Source organism: Apodemus sylvaticus, chromosome 2, assembly GCF_947179515.1.
Source record: "Apodemus sylvaticus chromosome 2, mApoSyl1.1, whole genome shotgun sequence".
Taxonomy (NCBI): domain Eukaryota; kingdom Metazoa; phylum Chordata; class Mammalia; order Rodentia; family Muridae; genus Apodemus; species Apodemus sylvaticus.
This window is the reverse complement of record NC_067473.1, coordinates 118,619,644-118,635,775: the sequence shown is the minus strand read 5'-3', so window position 1 is coordinate 118,635,775 and position 16,132 is coordinate 118,619,644. Positions and strand designations below refer to the sequence as shown.

Below are 16,132 nucleotides of genomic sequence, written 5' to 3'. Positions count from 1 at the left end.
AAGTAGACTGGGTTCAGACACACTACACTGATGTGATGTGTCTAAGTAGACTGGGTTCAGACACACTACACTGATGTGATGTGTCTAAGTAGACTGGGTTCAGACACACTACACTGATGTGCTGTGTCTAAGTAGACTGCATTCAGACACACTCCACTGATGCGCTGTGTCTAAGTAGACTGGGTTCAGACACATTACACTGATGTGATGTGTCTAAGTAGACTGGGTTCAGACACACTACACTGATGTGATGTGTCTAAGTAGACTGGGTTCAGACACACTACACTGATGTGATGTGTCTAAGTAGACTGGGTTCAGACACACTACACTGATGTGATGTGTCTAAGTAGACTGGGTTCAGACACACTCTGCTGATGCGCTGTGTCTAAGTAGACTGGGTTCAGACACACTACACTGATGTGATGTGTCTAAGTAGACTGGGTTCAGACTAACTCCGCTGATGCACTGTGTCTAAGTAGTCTGCATTCAGACACACTCTGCTGATGCGCTGTGTCTAAGTAGACTGCATTCAGACACACTCTGCTGATGTGATGTGTCTAAGTAGACTGGGTTCAGACACACTACACTGATGTGATGTGTCTAAGTAGACTGGGTTCAGACACACTCCGCTGATGCGCTGTGTCTAAGTAGACTGGGTTCAGACACACTACCCTGATGTGATGTGTCTAAGTAGACTGGGTTCAGACACACTACCCTGATGTGATGTGTCTAAGTAGACTGGGTTCAGACACACTACCCTGATGTGATGTGTCTAAGTAGACTGGGTTCAGACACACTACACTGATGTGATGTGTCTAAGTAGACTGGGTTCAGACTCACTCCGCTGATGCGCTGTGTCTAAGTAGACTGCATTCAGACACACTCCGCTGATGCGCTGTGTCTAAGTAGACTGGGTTCAGACACACTACACTGATGTGATGTGTCTAAGTAGACTGGGTTCAGACACACTCTGCTGATGCGCTGTGTCTAAGTAGACTGGGTTCAGACACACTCCGCTGATGCGCTGTGTCTAAGTAGACTGGGTTCAGACACACTACCCTGATGTGATGTGTCTAAGTAGACTGGGTTCAGACACACTACGCTGATATGATGTGTCTAAGTAGACTGGGTTCAGACACACTACACTGATGCGCTGTGTCTAAGTAGACTGGGTTCAGACATACTACGCTGATGTGATGTGTCTAAGTAGACTGGGTTCAGACACACTACGCTGATGTGATGTGTCTAAGTAGACTGGGTTCAGACACACTACGCTGATGTGATGTGTCTAAGAAGCAAAAGTAAAGGATGAAAGATGTCAGGACACTGAGCCGGAAGACCACACTAGAATGGACAGTCACCTTCAACAGATGTGGGCAGTGGCAGAGATGAAACAAAGGGGGTGGTATGCAGCAGCAGGCAGTTAGAGCCAGAACCAAGCATGTTGGACATAAAGCCTGAGAGGAATCGAGGGCAACAAGGCTATTGGTTTTCAGATGAAATGCTCAGCTTAAGTACATAATAGTGTGGATTGTAAAGATATGACAGAAACTATGAGTTACTAATGGTCAGTCAAAGCTGGGCAGGACCCCTGGGCCCTGTCCTCAACAAGCTACTAATACATCAGATTTACACACAGCAGATTTGAGCCAGGAGCCAGAAAAGTGAGTCTGCCTGTCAACAGGGTCAAAAGCCCATGGAGGAGGTGGGAAACAGAGAGGCAGGAAAAGAGTTAGGGTTAGAGTTAGGGAACAGAATTCCACCTAAGATGGAGGAAGCACAGAAGAGTGGGGCTTTTGGGAGTTCCAGGTCCAGGAGCTGCTCTGTGACAGAGGCTAGCAAGTGCCTGACACTGAACCACTATAGAAGCCCTCAGCCAAGCCACTCAGCCAGCAGCCAGTCAGAGTCAGGGTTTCTTTTGGAATAGTGGGTTGGGGAGCTTGGAAAGAGAGTGGCTTTGGTTCCCAGTGCTGGAATCACCTCAGAGCTAGAGGTTGTCCTGAGGAGGCTTCAGCCATCCTTTCAGCTACTCTGCCTCATCCAGTCACTCAAGGCTTCCTGACCCAGTCCATGTGATCACAAGAACTTCCAGGTCGGACAGCACCTGCTCCACAGAGCCACATTTCTACCCTACAGCACTTCTGCTTTCCTTGCCATCAGCAAGAGGTGAGGCAGGTGAGGCAGGTCCTGACTGCTGCTGCTCTCAGGACACCCTCTCTGTCTTCCAGCACCCACCTCCTCCTACCATGCTGTGGTCCTCAACACCTGGCAGTACACACAGCCACACATAAACCGTGAGATGTGGGAGAAAGGTCCTGCCAGCTCTTCCTACACAGTCTTCTCAGATCTAGAACCTTTACAGAACCAGGCAATGCTGTGCACAGCACTAAAGTGGGCCCCAGGGTGTGGCAAGTAGATAAACAAACATGGAAAGTGCTGGTGCTTTGCCAGTCATAAGGCGGCCCTTGTTAAGCCCTGTGCATCGTGACTATAGTTCACATGAGCATTGTTCATGGCACACATCCCTGGGTCCAAGCTGGATCCAAGTGGCAAGAAGCTGTCCCCACTATGGAGGGGGAAGGTCAAACCAGGCATATTGGCTACTGCAGGTCTGGCCCCATGGCGCCAACCAAAAAGGCCTCAGGCTGGACTTCAGGAGCCTGAGGCATGGACCCAACCAAGTGTAAACATACAGACGCCACCAGGAGCACTGGCCAGCTTTGAAGTCTGACCAGCACTGCCGCAGGCTCCTGGCTCTACTTAGCTCTACTGCTGATGGTTTGTTAAGCCTGCTCAGGGCCCCAGGGATCCTACCACCTGCTTCTGCATGGACAGCCCAGATTGGGGGGTGCTGTGCAGGTCAACTATAGTAGCCTAACCCCTAGAGGGAGTTGCTTCCTGGCCATTCTGTCTTGCTGTTGTTGCCCACAGGCGCCCAGCTACAGGTTGGAGGCTGTGGACCCCTTGAACAGAATGCTCCCAAGAGGCAGGGGTTAAGAAGGACCACTTTGACAGATTGCTTTCGTCATGCTCCAACCTAATCATAGCCCAGCATCTCTCCTGGTCTTCCAGGGTTAGAGTCTAATAACTGGAGCCGAGCTTCACTGCTTTGGATACTGCACTCATGTCCAGAAGAAGATACAGGGACTGTGGGTGGACATAGTAGAAAGCTAGCTCTGGAAGCTAGGACTGAATTAAGGCACAGTCTAGCATGGCTGTGACATATCACTCCCCTGTAAGAGTGCTGTGGTAGGGAGTTGAAACTACATGTAAGAAGGACCAAGTGGCTGGCATATGGTCAGTGCTCCATAAGATACACCCCCTTTTCTCTGTGGAGGGCGGCTGGCAGGGAGCTATCACTTAGGACCTCTCTAGCCCCAGCATGTGCCTTATTTACCCAGGAGGGACTCAGGTAATAGCTGCACATATAAATCAGGTAAGGAATAGTCAGAGAGGAAGGAGGCCTGGCCTGAAGGAAGCCTGAGAGTCTGTGGTGGGTAGAGGTATAGGGCAGCCATCCCAGGCAGGCTGACACCAGGCCTCATGAACCTCTGGAGTGTGTTTGATGAGATGAGACCATTGCAGGCTAACTTACTTTCCCTAGGTTTACACAGAACTTACAGGGAATTTGTTTGTTACTCACAGACTTCAGTGCCAGGAACCTTGTCTTATCCCTTGAAAAGCAGAAACCTGTGTCTTGTGTTACAGAAGCAGAGCAGAAGAAGAGAATGAATTGGCTTACCCATGTGCTACAGTGGTGAAGCAACAATCAGCCGCTCCTACGGGTTAGCCCTGGGCCTCCGCCTTTCCACCAGGCCAAGCTGGTAGGGGGCAGGAGCCAGGAGATAATGTTTTCTGACAGCATTATGGTTGTCACCACCTGTGACTTCAGGTGAACTGGAAAAGGTGTCACCTCAATAGCAGGGGGTTCCTTCCTTCCTCCTGTGACTGCTGGTCCCTGTCTTCTTCCAGGATACTGTCCAGAAGGGAAGTGGAAGGGAGAAGTGGGGACTAGGATACCCTGCTGAGTGTGGGTCTGGGGTTTCTGGGTATGCTAAAAGATCACCTGCTCCATGTGTCCCTCCATCCCCCACTTCAGCCTGACACTCACTATCACAGAGACTGTTCTAATGTCATCCTCCTGTCAAGTCTTGGTGTTCTGGCCAGTATCAATGTGCTAATCCTAACAACCTATGTCATGAAAATACTGAAGTTTGGAAAAGTCCCCTGCCCCAGGTCATGATGCTATAAGAGACAGAGACAGAACTCAAGCAACTAATACCATTTCCCTTCTGGGAACACAGGTCCCTCCCTCCTCACTCTAGTGGGGAGCCTAGCTAAGCTCTCTTCATAGTGACTTCCCTTTCTGCACAGTGAACTAGTCGAAGCTTCAGAACTTGGGTAATTCCCAAGCCTCATCCTGGGAACCAAGCCCTGGAAGAGAGACACATGTAATGACATAATTATGTGCACCCGTAGCCAAGTCCCTGCTCAAAACCTGGGGACAATAGGGACTCTCCTGGCATGGCAGCAAGAGTTGGACTTGGATGCACAGCTGTAACTGCTGAGGGAGCTTGATCCCTCCAGCAACCACAGGCGGATAGATGAAGCAAATTACTCATGCAAGCAGTGAAAGTCCCCACTTGAGCTATTGTGACCACTGGCCTGTATTCAGCATTGTCCCCAGGAACAGGGCCACCAGCAAACCCCAGAGGCATTGACATCGGTGATTGATTCCGAATACAAGCCCTCCGACTGCTCTGGCAGGGCTCTCCTTGTGGGGTACTGCTGTCTGCGCTCTGTGTCTCCTCTCAGTGTGAGAGTCTGTGAGCTGTGGGCTTCCTTTCCGTGTCTTATGTCTGGGTTGAGTGCCACACCATGGTTAGCTACACAGGGCAGCATGCAAGGGTGCTAGGCACCAGGTCCTACCATGTTGGCAGCTCTACCGTCTCTCCCTGCCTCCTCCCTCTAGAGCACTTTTGGGAAGTAGAGTCCCTAACTATAGGGACTGTCTCCTCTCTATCGGAGTTTTTCCCTGAGCTGGGGCAAGCAGGGTTGAAGCCAGTTAATATTGGCCCAGGGGAGCCCAGACAGCAGAGAGAGCCACGGTGGGCTCACTCACAGAAGTATCATCTCCCTTGCCCTTAGGTCTTATGAAGACTAGTCAGAACAACTCCATTTGGCCTCTGCACAGCAAGAAGGGTACGCACCTGACAGCCTATGGTAAAATGGCCTCGATGGCCTCCTCTGTTCCCCAGCACTGTCTCCAGGAGTAGCCACATTCATGATCCCACCCTAGGTCACTCGCAGTCTCCTAGGTAGATCTGACACAGTACAATGACCACTCACTCAGTTACATAAAGTGATAGTAGGATCTGTAAACAGACAGGGCCACCGGTATTCAGGGAATGAATGCACAGGGACCTGGAGGCTATATTCCATCTCCACCGTCCCTGGGCCTAACCTACACTTGGAAGTGAAGACACAGTGAATATACTTGGTACTAGTATATCTTCTGGCCAAGGCATAAAACAAGAAAGTAGAAATGACAAAGACACTTCCTTTAGAGTTTAAGGCCTTTTGGCTGCCATTCTTTCCATAGCAGAATGGAGGCCAGCAAGGTGGGCCTGTAACCTCTCCTGAAAAGGTCACAAGAAGCCCACTAACTCCATACCTTAACCTGGATATTTCAAACAATATCGGGATGCTAGTGTGGTGGTGCTCACCTTTATTTCCAGCACTCAAGAGGGTCTCGGAGTTTGAGGCCAGCCTATTCTACATAGTGAGCTCCAGGACAGCCAGGGGTACGTAGAGAGACCCTGTCTCAAAAAACAAACACCCTAAGGGGATAAGAATTCCAAAGGAAGTCAAAGACCAATAGTATCAACTAAAATGGACCCTTGGGACTCTCAGACCGAACCACCAACCACAGAGCATACACTGGCTGGACCCAGGCCTCCCCACACATATGTAGCAGATGTGCAGCTTGGCCTTCATGTGGGTCCCAAACAGCTGGAGTGGGGCCTGTCCTAAAAGCTGTGGCCTGCTTTAGGATATGTTCGTCTAGCTGGGCTGTCTTGTCTGGCCTCAGTGGGAGAGAAAGCACCTAGAGACTTGAAGTGCCAGGGTGGAGGGGCACCCAGAGGGGTTCTCACCTGCTCGGAGAAGAGGGGGAAGGGAGATGAGGAAGTATTGTGGGAGGGGTGACTGGGAAGGCGGCAGTGAGTAGCATATAAAATGAAGTAAAATGAAGTAAAAAAAATCCTTAAAAAATGAAAAACAGTGGTAATGTAGGTCTGTAAACAGGGCTTTACACACGTGAGCAGCCCCACAGTACTGACACCCACCACTGGTCAGCCAGGGGAGAACGTGGCAAATAAGGAACCCTAGACCTTCACTCCCCTCTTTGTTTAGTATCACTAAAACTAACTTCAGGGACTCCTCTGGCAAGAAAGTGATGAAACTTTGTGATGTTCTCCTGATGTTAACAGAGTCAACCTACTCTATGGCAAGGGCCTGGTATAGGAGAAGAGGGAGGCTCCACTGTCTTTGCGGCACTAAGGGGAGAGTATAGACAGGAGATAAGCCACCAGCCATGGGAGTTTTCAGTTGGAGTGACCAATGGTCACCCTAACCGATTATGCCTGGGAGGGCAGGAGAGATTTAGGAGTGCACAGTCACTGAGTTAAAATAGACATTTTAAGATTAACTGGCATATATGTGTGTTGATTTTTATGTGTAGATCCAAGGGAATCTGGGTGAGGGCTGTACTACGGTCCACCTGGAGCTTAAGGTAGGGTAGCAAGAACTAGATGCTACAGTATTTTATAGCCGAAAGGTGGGAAACAGAGGGCAGTAAGGAGTCTCCTGAAGGTCTGTGCTACAGGATAGCATGCCTGCCACCTTGCTCTACATCCAGGAAGTCAGGCTCATAGGCTCACTGGACAGCTAGCTCTGGCCACCAAGGTACAGCGTTGGGTAGGTAGCGTCTAGACTGGAATTGGCCCTGCTAACTTCTGAAGAGGAAAGAAAACAAAACAAAACCACATTGCCCAGTGCTGGCAGTTGGCCCTCTCACAGACAAGCCCTGTCTCCCTAGGCTTCTCACACAAATGATAAAGTTTTGTCTCCAAGAAACAAAGAGCTGCCTAGCTTCCCACCCTTTCTTTTCCCCTCAGTTCTACGCATGGACTGTGCTTCCCCCATTACCTCTAAACATGCACTTACCAAGCTCTGTGAGGTGTGGCATATAAAAAAGAACTCCTTTCCTTGAGGGACATTTAATCCTCTGCAGGATTAAGTAGACAAGCTATATTGGGTTTTAAGACAGAGTAGCCAAGCTCAGAATAGAGGTTCTACCCCAACCCTGGGAGCAGGGAAGGCTACCTGAAACAAGATTCAGAGTGAAACCTGAGTAGGTAGGGAGGACTCCCCCAGTGGGCAGAGGAAGCGGGTGAGAGGCATGGCAGAGGGTCTGGGGGCTGTATGGTGACAGATATCAAAGCTTTGCTTCTTGGTGGCAAAGGCCTCACAGGTCTGTGTGCTCAACTAGATGTGCAAGTGTTTAATTACAGTGTGTGTGTGTGTGTGTGTGTGTGTGTGTGTATAGCAGGTGTGTGATATTGAGGGTGGTAATAATGAAAGATCCCAGGTGAGTGGCACAGGCTAGAAGAAGTGCTGTGGAGGTCTGGGGCCCATGTAGGAAATGACCCTGCTCTGATTTAAGTAGTGAGCAAGGGGATAAGGATATGGCATAAGACCAAGTTATAACCTGAGGACACATAGACAGAGTGAAGGCCTCAGGGTCACGGAGGCCTGGGATCCCATCCAGACCTATTCTGTCTGCTCATGCATCCCACAGACACCAGTTAGGTGTCTGCCTTGATGTCGCACTATAGGTACTTGGGAACAATGCAAGTCTTCGTGGGAAGAGTGAATAGGACAAATTTATTATTGGTTTGGTCCCAGTAATGAACTTTTTGTTTTTTAAAGACAGGGTCTTACTAGTAGTATTGGGCTGACCATGAACTTTCTGAGTATCCCAGATTCTCCATGAACACATTGATTAGCCTTCTGCCTCGACCTTCTGAGACCTGGAATCATAGGCATGTGCCACCAGGTCTTTTTAAAGATGCTTTCAAAGCAAGCTATGCTCTCTCGGTCTAAGAACCACCTTTCTTAGTCTTGGACATAGAGATGCTGAAGGAAGTTTAAGTCTCAGGTGTATCCATCCCTGATGAGCCTCAGTACCATGGGCAGTATTCTAGCCACTGTTTCAGTGTGGAAGGGCGCTACATCGTGCTGACCGCTGGTTTGTGTTTCAGCATAGGCTTTACAAAGGGCCTGGCAGGCTTGGGCTAGATCCCTGTGTGCTGCTCCTCAAATTTGACTCCCCTGAGGTAGCATGAAATCCCTGAAGGTGAGGAGGGGCAGAGGAGATATGACAGACAGCCCACGGCAACAAGGACTGATGATGACTGGAACACTTTGAGTCATGAGATCATGGACGGACTGCTCAAGCTGAGTCTATCAGGCCAGTCATGCCAGGCTGGGCTGGAGAGGTGGGCAGTAATGGATCCTGTGCTGTTGACCAGCTCTGCACTGTGACCCTAACGTGATTGTGGGGATGGGCCTCTATGAAGCAGCAGGCTCTACTGTGTACCATTTGTAATTGGAGATATAAAGTCTGATCAGTGGAACTTCTGGGTACCAATGAGCAGAAGGCTGGCAGTGCTATCTCAGAGGCCCAAGTAGACATGCCCACCCTCCAAGAACAGGGACTGCCCTGGGAGAATGTGCTGGAGCCACCTCGGAGGAAAGGCGGAGCTGCTGTATTGGAAAAAGGCTTGTGAGTTACAGAGGGCTGCACAAGTGGAGATTGTGATTCTTATCATTCTTTGTATCCAATTCATCAATCACCAGGAGGGAAGAAATGTGCTGCCTTGTATCTACTGCTAGGAATCAAGGAGAATAGGATATGTTTTCCAAAAGGTTTTTAGGGTAAATGAGACAGTTTCTACTTTTCAAAACAATTTATTCAGGCATCTTTAATAGCAGTGAGATGTTTCTGTACCTTAGCAGGAGATAGCCCAATGGCCCAGGGTATGCACCTCAGAAGGGGACAGACATTTAAAGTGTCTGGAAGAAAATGTCCTTTACTTGTGGCTATCGAGAAAGAATAAGTTTACCTTTTAAGAGTGAAATACCAATAATTCTCTATTTATTTTAAATTTTAATTTTGAACAAGTAACTTCATTTCAAAGACCAGAACATAGGAAAGATAACTAGTAAAAAAGTCTCCATGTTCCCCATGCCCTTCCCCCGAGGTAGCAGCCTCCTGATTCCATGTACTTCTCCTGCACATCGTTCTGCTGATGCCCCCCCTCCAGTGCCCCATGTCCTTTATACCTGTCTCTCTTTGGGTCACAGGGTGGCCAATGGGAGCCATACACAGTTTTTCTGTATTCAGGCTTGGACTTCTGCCTTTGCTACCAGGCACTGCTAATGAGTAGCACCTTGGCAGGTGTGTCTAAAGGTCATTTTTCTAGAAGCCATATACATCGATGAAAGGTCTGTGAGTGCATTTTCCATAGCAGTTGCCAAAGTGAGGGACACTTTTTATAATAGGGTCTGACTTAGTACTGAGTGCAGCATCAGCAGAATGGACTGGTGAGGGAAAGAACCAGTCAGGTAGAGGGTAGGATGTCACTCCCAGCTGTGATGAAGCTCTTGTTGATAAGACCCTGACAGGCTAGTTACAGATACAGCCAGGCTGGACTCAGGGGCATGAATGGGAGAAGAGAGTTCGTGGTAGAATCCATCCAGGCTGCCCCTCAGCCAACAACTTCACTCTCATGTGCCCACATGCACCCACAAAGAGGTAAGGAGACAGCCACACTCCTCAGCAGGGATGTAAGCCTTGAAGAAATAGGCCTGGCAAGGCAGCAGGGGCCAGGGACCATAAGGAAACCTGCCTGGAGCTTGGTTGACGGGGCATCATAGAGGGCAGATGGCTGGCTGGGAAAGACTAGTTGGTACAATGTAGTGAGCAGAGAGGAGCTTCACCCAAGACATGTGGGTAAGGCAGGATGGTAAGGCAGGGCTGCTCCTTAGAGTCTCTCCTGGGAAAAAGCAGGCCCATGAGAGGATAGCTGATGTAGGGAATATGACCCAAGGCCACCCCTGCTCCTCAAGCTCTCTGACCCTGGCACACTTGTATGTTGGTTTTAGTATGGGGCCCATGAAGTTGCCATGAATGCTGACCCTTCTTAGTGCCCATGTTAACAGTATTGTGAATGTGTAGTAGATTGTTCAGACCTTCTCCCTACTCTGTATACATCATTATGTATGAAGTGGGCACATCAGTTCTCAGCATGCACTACTAATGCCTCCTCTCCTATGTGGGGACAGGTAATGGATGACTACAGCGTGATTGGACGCTCCCTGTTCAAAAAGGAGACCAACATCCAGCTCTTTGTGGGGCTTAAGGTGCATCTGTCCACAGGGGAACAGGGTATCATCGACAGTGCCTTCGGCCAAAGTGGCAAATTCAAGATCCACATCCCTGGTGAGTGCAGCTGCCTCCCTGCAGAGTGTGGGGAGATGGAGGGCCTGAGCATAGTCAAGACAGCATTGCTAGTCTTGACCTCTGACTAGGAAGCAAGCATGGGTCCTCCTGAACAGGGACTGGACAGGGACAAGGTCAGAGTTGGATTTTATCCCACTGTTTAATATTTAGGACACACCCTAGCTTCCTTATGAAGTCAGTATTGATCTTACAGAGGATAAGGGGAAAGAAAAGCCTGCCAGGGCTGGCAGAGCACCATGATGCTCACTAAGTTCAAGCAAATTGCAGAGACTACCAGGCTCAGGCCATGTGCATGGCTGGGCCAGGGTGCACACCTGCTTCTGAAAGTAGCCTATGCTTTTTCATATAGTCTTCCCTTAGGTCATGTATGTGTCTGTTCCAACTGCATTTTATTGAAGCTGACTGTATCGGGCCAATGCTTGGTACTAGAGGTATGCAGGTTGCCATGGGAGAGGACAGATAGTGAGCTCTGGATATTTATTATATGCCCACAGGCAAGACAAGTGTACAGGCCTGAGCTGGGATATGCAAGATGTGTGAAGTCTTGCGATGGAAATTAGCTGGTGTAAGAGGGATGGCCAGACAGGGTGGGAGTGATGGGACTGTGAGGTAGGCATGTGCTGAGTGTTTGAGGGCTGCAAGTCCCAGGGTGCTGAGTGCCAGAGGTCGGGGTGGGGGCGGGGCCATGCCCTGGGTGTATGAAGGCTGCATGTCTGAGTCAACATGCTGAGTATGCAAGAGCTGGAGGTCATTGATGGGAGTATTCTTGGGGGATGAGCAGGTAATGCACAAGTTGCAGGTCGGACATGTGCATAGTTTCTTATGGCACAGGAAAGACTGAAGGGTTTGTTTATAGTAATACATTATGATCCCCGATCTTTAGTAATTTTCAATTGAGCAAAGTTGAAATATTTACAGAGAGCCATATCTGATATCACACAGACTCATATAGTCCTCTGGGGCTCCAGAACCCTGGGTCGGAAAAGGAGGTGAGGTGTGAAGGGAAGCTTAGAGGAGGTGAGCAAGGTCATCATCACCTCAGTTTCTGATTTCGTGGCTAGATCATCCCTGACTCAGTCCAGGAATGAGGCTCCTTGGCTATTCCTCAGGTAAGGCTAGGGGATGCACAAGGTCACAGATAATATTGCCCTCTCACAAAGGAAGGCAGGAGTTACCAGAGGCCCTCTCTGTCAAATGTTTGAGGTATGCCTGCAGCAGAGACAAGGACCGTTCATTGTCTTGTATAGCCAGCTGCATACCAGCTGGGTACACAGCTCAACTAGAACACAGTGTCTGCAGGATTCACAGCCAGTTCTGCATATTCTCTGCTGAGTCTCCATCCCTGGGCCAAGCCCTAGGACTAACAACGTGAACACAGTTGGGATGACTCTATGTCAGTGGGGCTTACAGTGTCATCTGGCACCACAGGAGTTTCACAATATCACTGTTGGACTGTTCACAACTCTAGAAGGCTGGAGGCTGGAAACCCAAGATCAGAGAGTAGGCAAGGCTAGCTCTCCTTGGTTTACAAATGTCCTTTCTCTCCGCGTCCTCTAGTAGCCATCTCTCTGTGTATCTGTCTTAATCTTTGTCTCTTTCTCTCTGTCTCTGTCACACTCTTTGTGTGTGGGGGGGGGGGGCACTTGGTTAAGTGTGAAGATAGACCACACATAGGCATTTTCAATGTTTGCATGTCACTAGTCATGCTAAAGCTGCGTGGGAAGGTGTATGGTGTTGTGACATCTCACAACAAAGCCCTTTGTTGAGTCTGAGGTTTGGAAGGCTTCCCAAAAAAGGTGTCATGGCTCCTAAGACTGTGCCCAGAGCACACACAAGCCAGTGTGTGTCCTGTCATGGCATGGTGCCCATGAGTGGTGGTGAGAGGAATGGCTGAGCAGGTAGAGTCGGAGCCTGAGACCCAGTCTCACTATGGGCAGGAGCCAAGTTAAATGCTTATTGGTGGGTTCCACGTCATTAGTGAGTCACAGGAGTGTGTGTAGAGGAGCATCTGTAATACCTGTGGAAGTCCGAGCCAAAGCCTGGGCCAGTAGCATGAGGCAGAGCTTGACCTGAGATGCCCTGCCCTCCTTGTGCTCATGGAGCTAAGCAAAGAAGGAGGAACTGCTCTCTCAAAACTTTCACATACCTCCTGTGTTCCAGATGTGGCCTGTATCTTGGTGACACCTGAACCCAGTATGCTGATTCTAGCTCCTTCCCAGGAACTATTGGTATAGAAGACTTCAGAACCAGCTTCTTAGGGAAGCACTGGGGGAAGGGCTGATGGGACAGAGAGCAATTGACCCTCCCCTTCCAGAGGAGAATGGGAGGTAACCAGGAAGTTCCCCAGGCAACGGAAGAAGAAAATCATCTAGGATGGAAAGAACAGAGAGTGCTGAGTTGTCACAGACTGGACAGAATGTAACACAATTTGAGATTCTTGACTAATAACAGAGTGTAACAGGCATTGAACATTGTGCTGTGTGGGACATTGTTCTAAGTGCTTTGGGTGGTGTAGCCATTTGCTTTGGTGTGTCCAAAATGCTAGTCTGGGAACAGTTTTTAGGCAATTGTACTTCTGTCCCTGCAACAAGGTCTAACAGGACTGAAGCAGAGGGCCCAGCATACTCCATGATGCTCACCCTCTGTACCAGCACAGAGGCTCGTCCTTGGATGGCGAAAAGAAGTCAGGACTTTACTCCTGGAGGCCTTGAACTCATTCCTGTCTTGACTTTGGGTCTGGGCCCTTCTGTTGTATGCACTGAGGGTGCTTTCCAGGATCCTCAGCCTCTTCTCCCTACACAGTGCTGAGCCATGGTCTTCCACCTGATATCTCAGAGCACATTCAAAAGTAGGTTTCCCTGTGCAGAGCTCTGTACTCAGCACGTTAGCAGATACTCGACTCACTCACAGAGCCTCCGTGGTTTAGTTATTGACCAGGAAGGCTGTGGTAGCACATACCCTTAACCCAGCACTCAGAAGGCAGAGGCAGGTGAGTCTCTGAGAGGTGGAGGACAGCTTGGTCTACAGAGTTTCAAGATAGCCAGGACCACACAGAGAAGCCTATCTCAAACAAACAAACAAAAGTAATTCTTGACCAGGACGGGTGTTACTAGCTTAGAGACAACCCTCTGCCAGGTCACATGCCAGGAGTGCAGAAGAGGTCTGCAAGGGGCAGGAGAGCAGGCTCTGGATCAACCACTGCTGGTGCCGGGCACCAGCTTCTTCCCAAGAGGTGTTGCAGAACTCAATCCATCTTGTAGCAGCTTTTGTGGTAAGAGAGCCTCTCAGGGAGGCTGTCACTGACTGCAGATCTGACAATAAGACAGTGTTCCCATCCTGGAGGCTAGACAGGTGCTGGGCCCTCCCTGCTGAAGCAGAGTTCTCAATGTGGTGTCTGTAGGGCAGTGACAAACAGTCAATATACAGCAAGCTAGCAGTAGCTGATGCACCTATAAATGTCATCTTCATCATTTCTGGGGCTCCTTCCTGGTGGGGTGCCTGAGAAAGCCAAAAGGTAAAATGGTCACATTGGCAGCAGTCGCCAAGCTGAGTAAGCCTTTTACCCACATCTCTCAGATTCTGTGGGTGTGACAAGGTGAACTGCCCAGGTCAATTCCTTACCAGGTACATGGCTGAAGGGACCTCGTTGAGCCCCAGCATGTGCCTGCAGAGCCCATTTTGGGCTGAGAACTGGGCTGCAATAGGAGATGACACTTAAGCTGTGAACCAAGTGGCTGGGGTGTGTGAGGACCTAGTTCCCGCCTTGTAGGCTACAGATTCACCACATTATTGTTGGCATCCTCCATTTAACTTGGCTCCTGGTCTACTACAGGTGTTTCTGGGGAGCATCTGTGACCTAGCGAGGATCCACTCTGAACTGACCTTGGTTACCTCTGGCTTACAATGAGTTAGTTAGGTCCTCGGGCTTCAGTGTGTCCAGACCAAGGTGCCGTGCTGTTCTTTTCAGGTTCAGAGGATAGACCATTACATGACTGTGTCAGAGAGCTCTTCCATCCCTGGCACAGCTGCCTACAGCACAGGCTGCTGCTCCAACCCCAGATTCTCCACTGAGGATCCACTCGCTCAGTCCCCCATCTGCCTGTGTAAGATATGTGTAAGGAACCAGGATCCAGGTGTCCTGGCCTTAAATCACATTTCACTGGACTCAGAGATCACATTAGCCTGAGAAGCAGGGAAGTTGTTCATAGTCTCCTCGTCTCAGGGTTTTAGGCTTAATTGGTTGGTTGGTTGGTTGGTGGGTGGGTGGGTGGGTGGGTGGGTGGGTTGGTTGGTTGGTTGGTGGGTTGGTGGGTTGGTTGGTTGGTTGGTGGGTTGGTTGGTTGGTTGGTTAGTTGGTGGGTTGGTTGGTTGGTTGGTGGGTTTGAGTTTGATTTTGTTAAGACTGGCTCTCTCATCTGTAACTCCATAGGTCAGCAAGCCCCTAGCTATTACACCAGTGCTGGGACTGCAAGTACAGGAAGCCACCACACTGGATTTTCCCATTGTCCTGGAGATTGATCCCAGGTCCTCATGCTATGTATGCAGCGAATACTTCGCCAGCTTGGCTATCACCCCAGCCTTCCTCCTGGCATCTTTCACATCAAGTGTGAGGAGGAGGCGGGTATAGTGCAATGTCCACAGACTGTAGTATCCATTGTGAGTGCCATGCCATCAGAGTACACAGGTGGGCCTGGAAGGCCAGCCCCTCTACCTGCTGAAAATGTCAATGACTGGTTCCCTTGAAAGTGTGACCACTCATTGTCAGCAGCCCTGGTACTTTTGCCTGGCCCAGGATGACCTCCTGAATCTGGTATCTGTTAAACAGGGAAGCTCCTGTGAGAGCTCAGAGTGGACTGACCCCATGGCACCTGGGTCCCTCACCAGTGAGCTCACTGGCCTCTGCCCTAGGTAAGAGGCTTCCCGTCTCAGCAGGGGAGGGCTTGGCCTGTGTCATCTCCATATGGGAAATAGGAAAGAAAACAATTTCTTTACCTGCAACCTAAAAACAATAGCTCATTGTGTCTCTGCTGTGAGGCAGCTCGGGTAGGAGAAGGCTCTCTGTTCCCACTCTCCTCACTTAGCCTTCTTTCTTCAGTGTCTTACTTCAGAAGATGCTGTTCTGCATGCTCCTGCCTCTAGCTCACACCCCACATGAACACTACACTCCTCTCCACACAGTGTCGGGTGCTGTGAATTTTCACGGCAGCCCTCCCTAGTAGAGTGTGGTGGTGGCCAACCACCTGAGCTGAGGCTGGCCCTGAGACCCAGCACCAGAGAGATGGCCCGCAGTGCTGGAACATCCTCCTGAGCTTTCTGTGATATGAACTGTTTGGTGAGGATTGGCTCTTTTAAGTTAAATTGTTCTAATTTTCACAAGGAAAGCACCACATGTTTGGAAGTTTCCTGCGAGCTTCTGTATTGAGTCACCTCACCTCACACTCCTTTCAGTCATGTAGATGGAGGGATTTCAGCTTTCCTATCCTGTGCAATCTATCCTCTGTAGCCAGGGCTTATTTACATTACTTTGGTGATGACTAAAGTCAC

General features: G+C 49.7%; 1 protein-coding gene across 2 annotated transcripts in view; it reads left to right on the top strand.

Moving 5' to 3' along the window:
* Window positions 1-16,132, top strand: part of Eefsec (eukaryotic elongation factor, selenocysteine-tRNA specific) — a 199,138-nt gene that overhangs the window by 165,059 nt on the left and 17,947 nt on the right. Inside the window, exon 6 of one of the 2 annotated variants that reach the window (XM_052174278.1) lies at window positions 10,411-10,567. The exons of the other annotated variant lie outside the window; for it this stretch is intronic. Coding sequence (XP_052030238.1) covers window positions 10,411-10,567 — 157 coding nt within the window. The remainder of the gene's footprint in view (window positions 1-10,410; window positions 10,568-16,132) is intronic. 2 annotated transcript variants of the gene reach the window in all.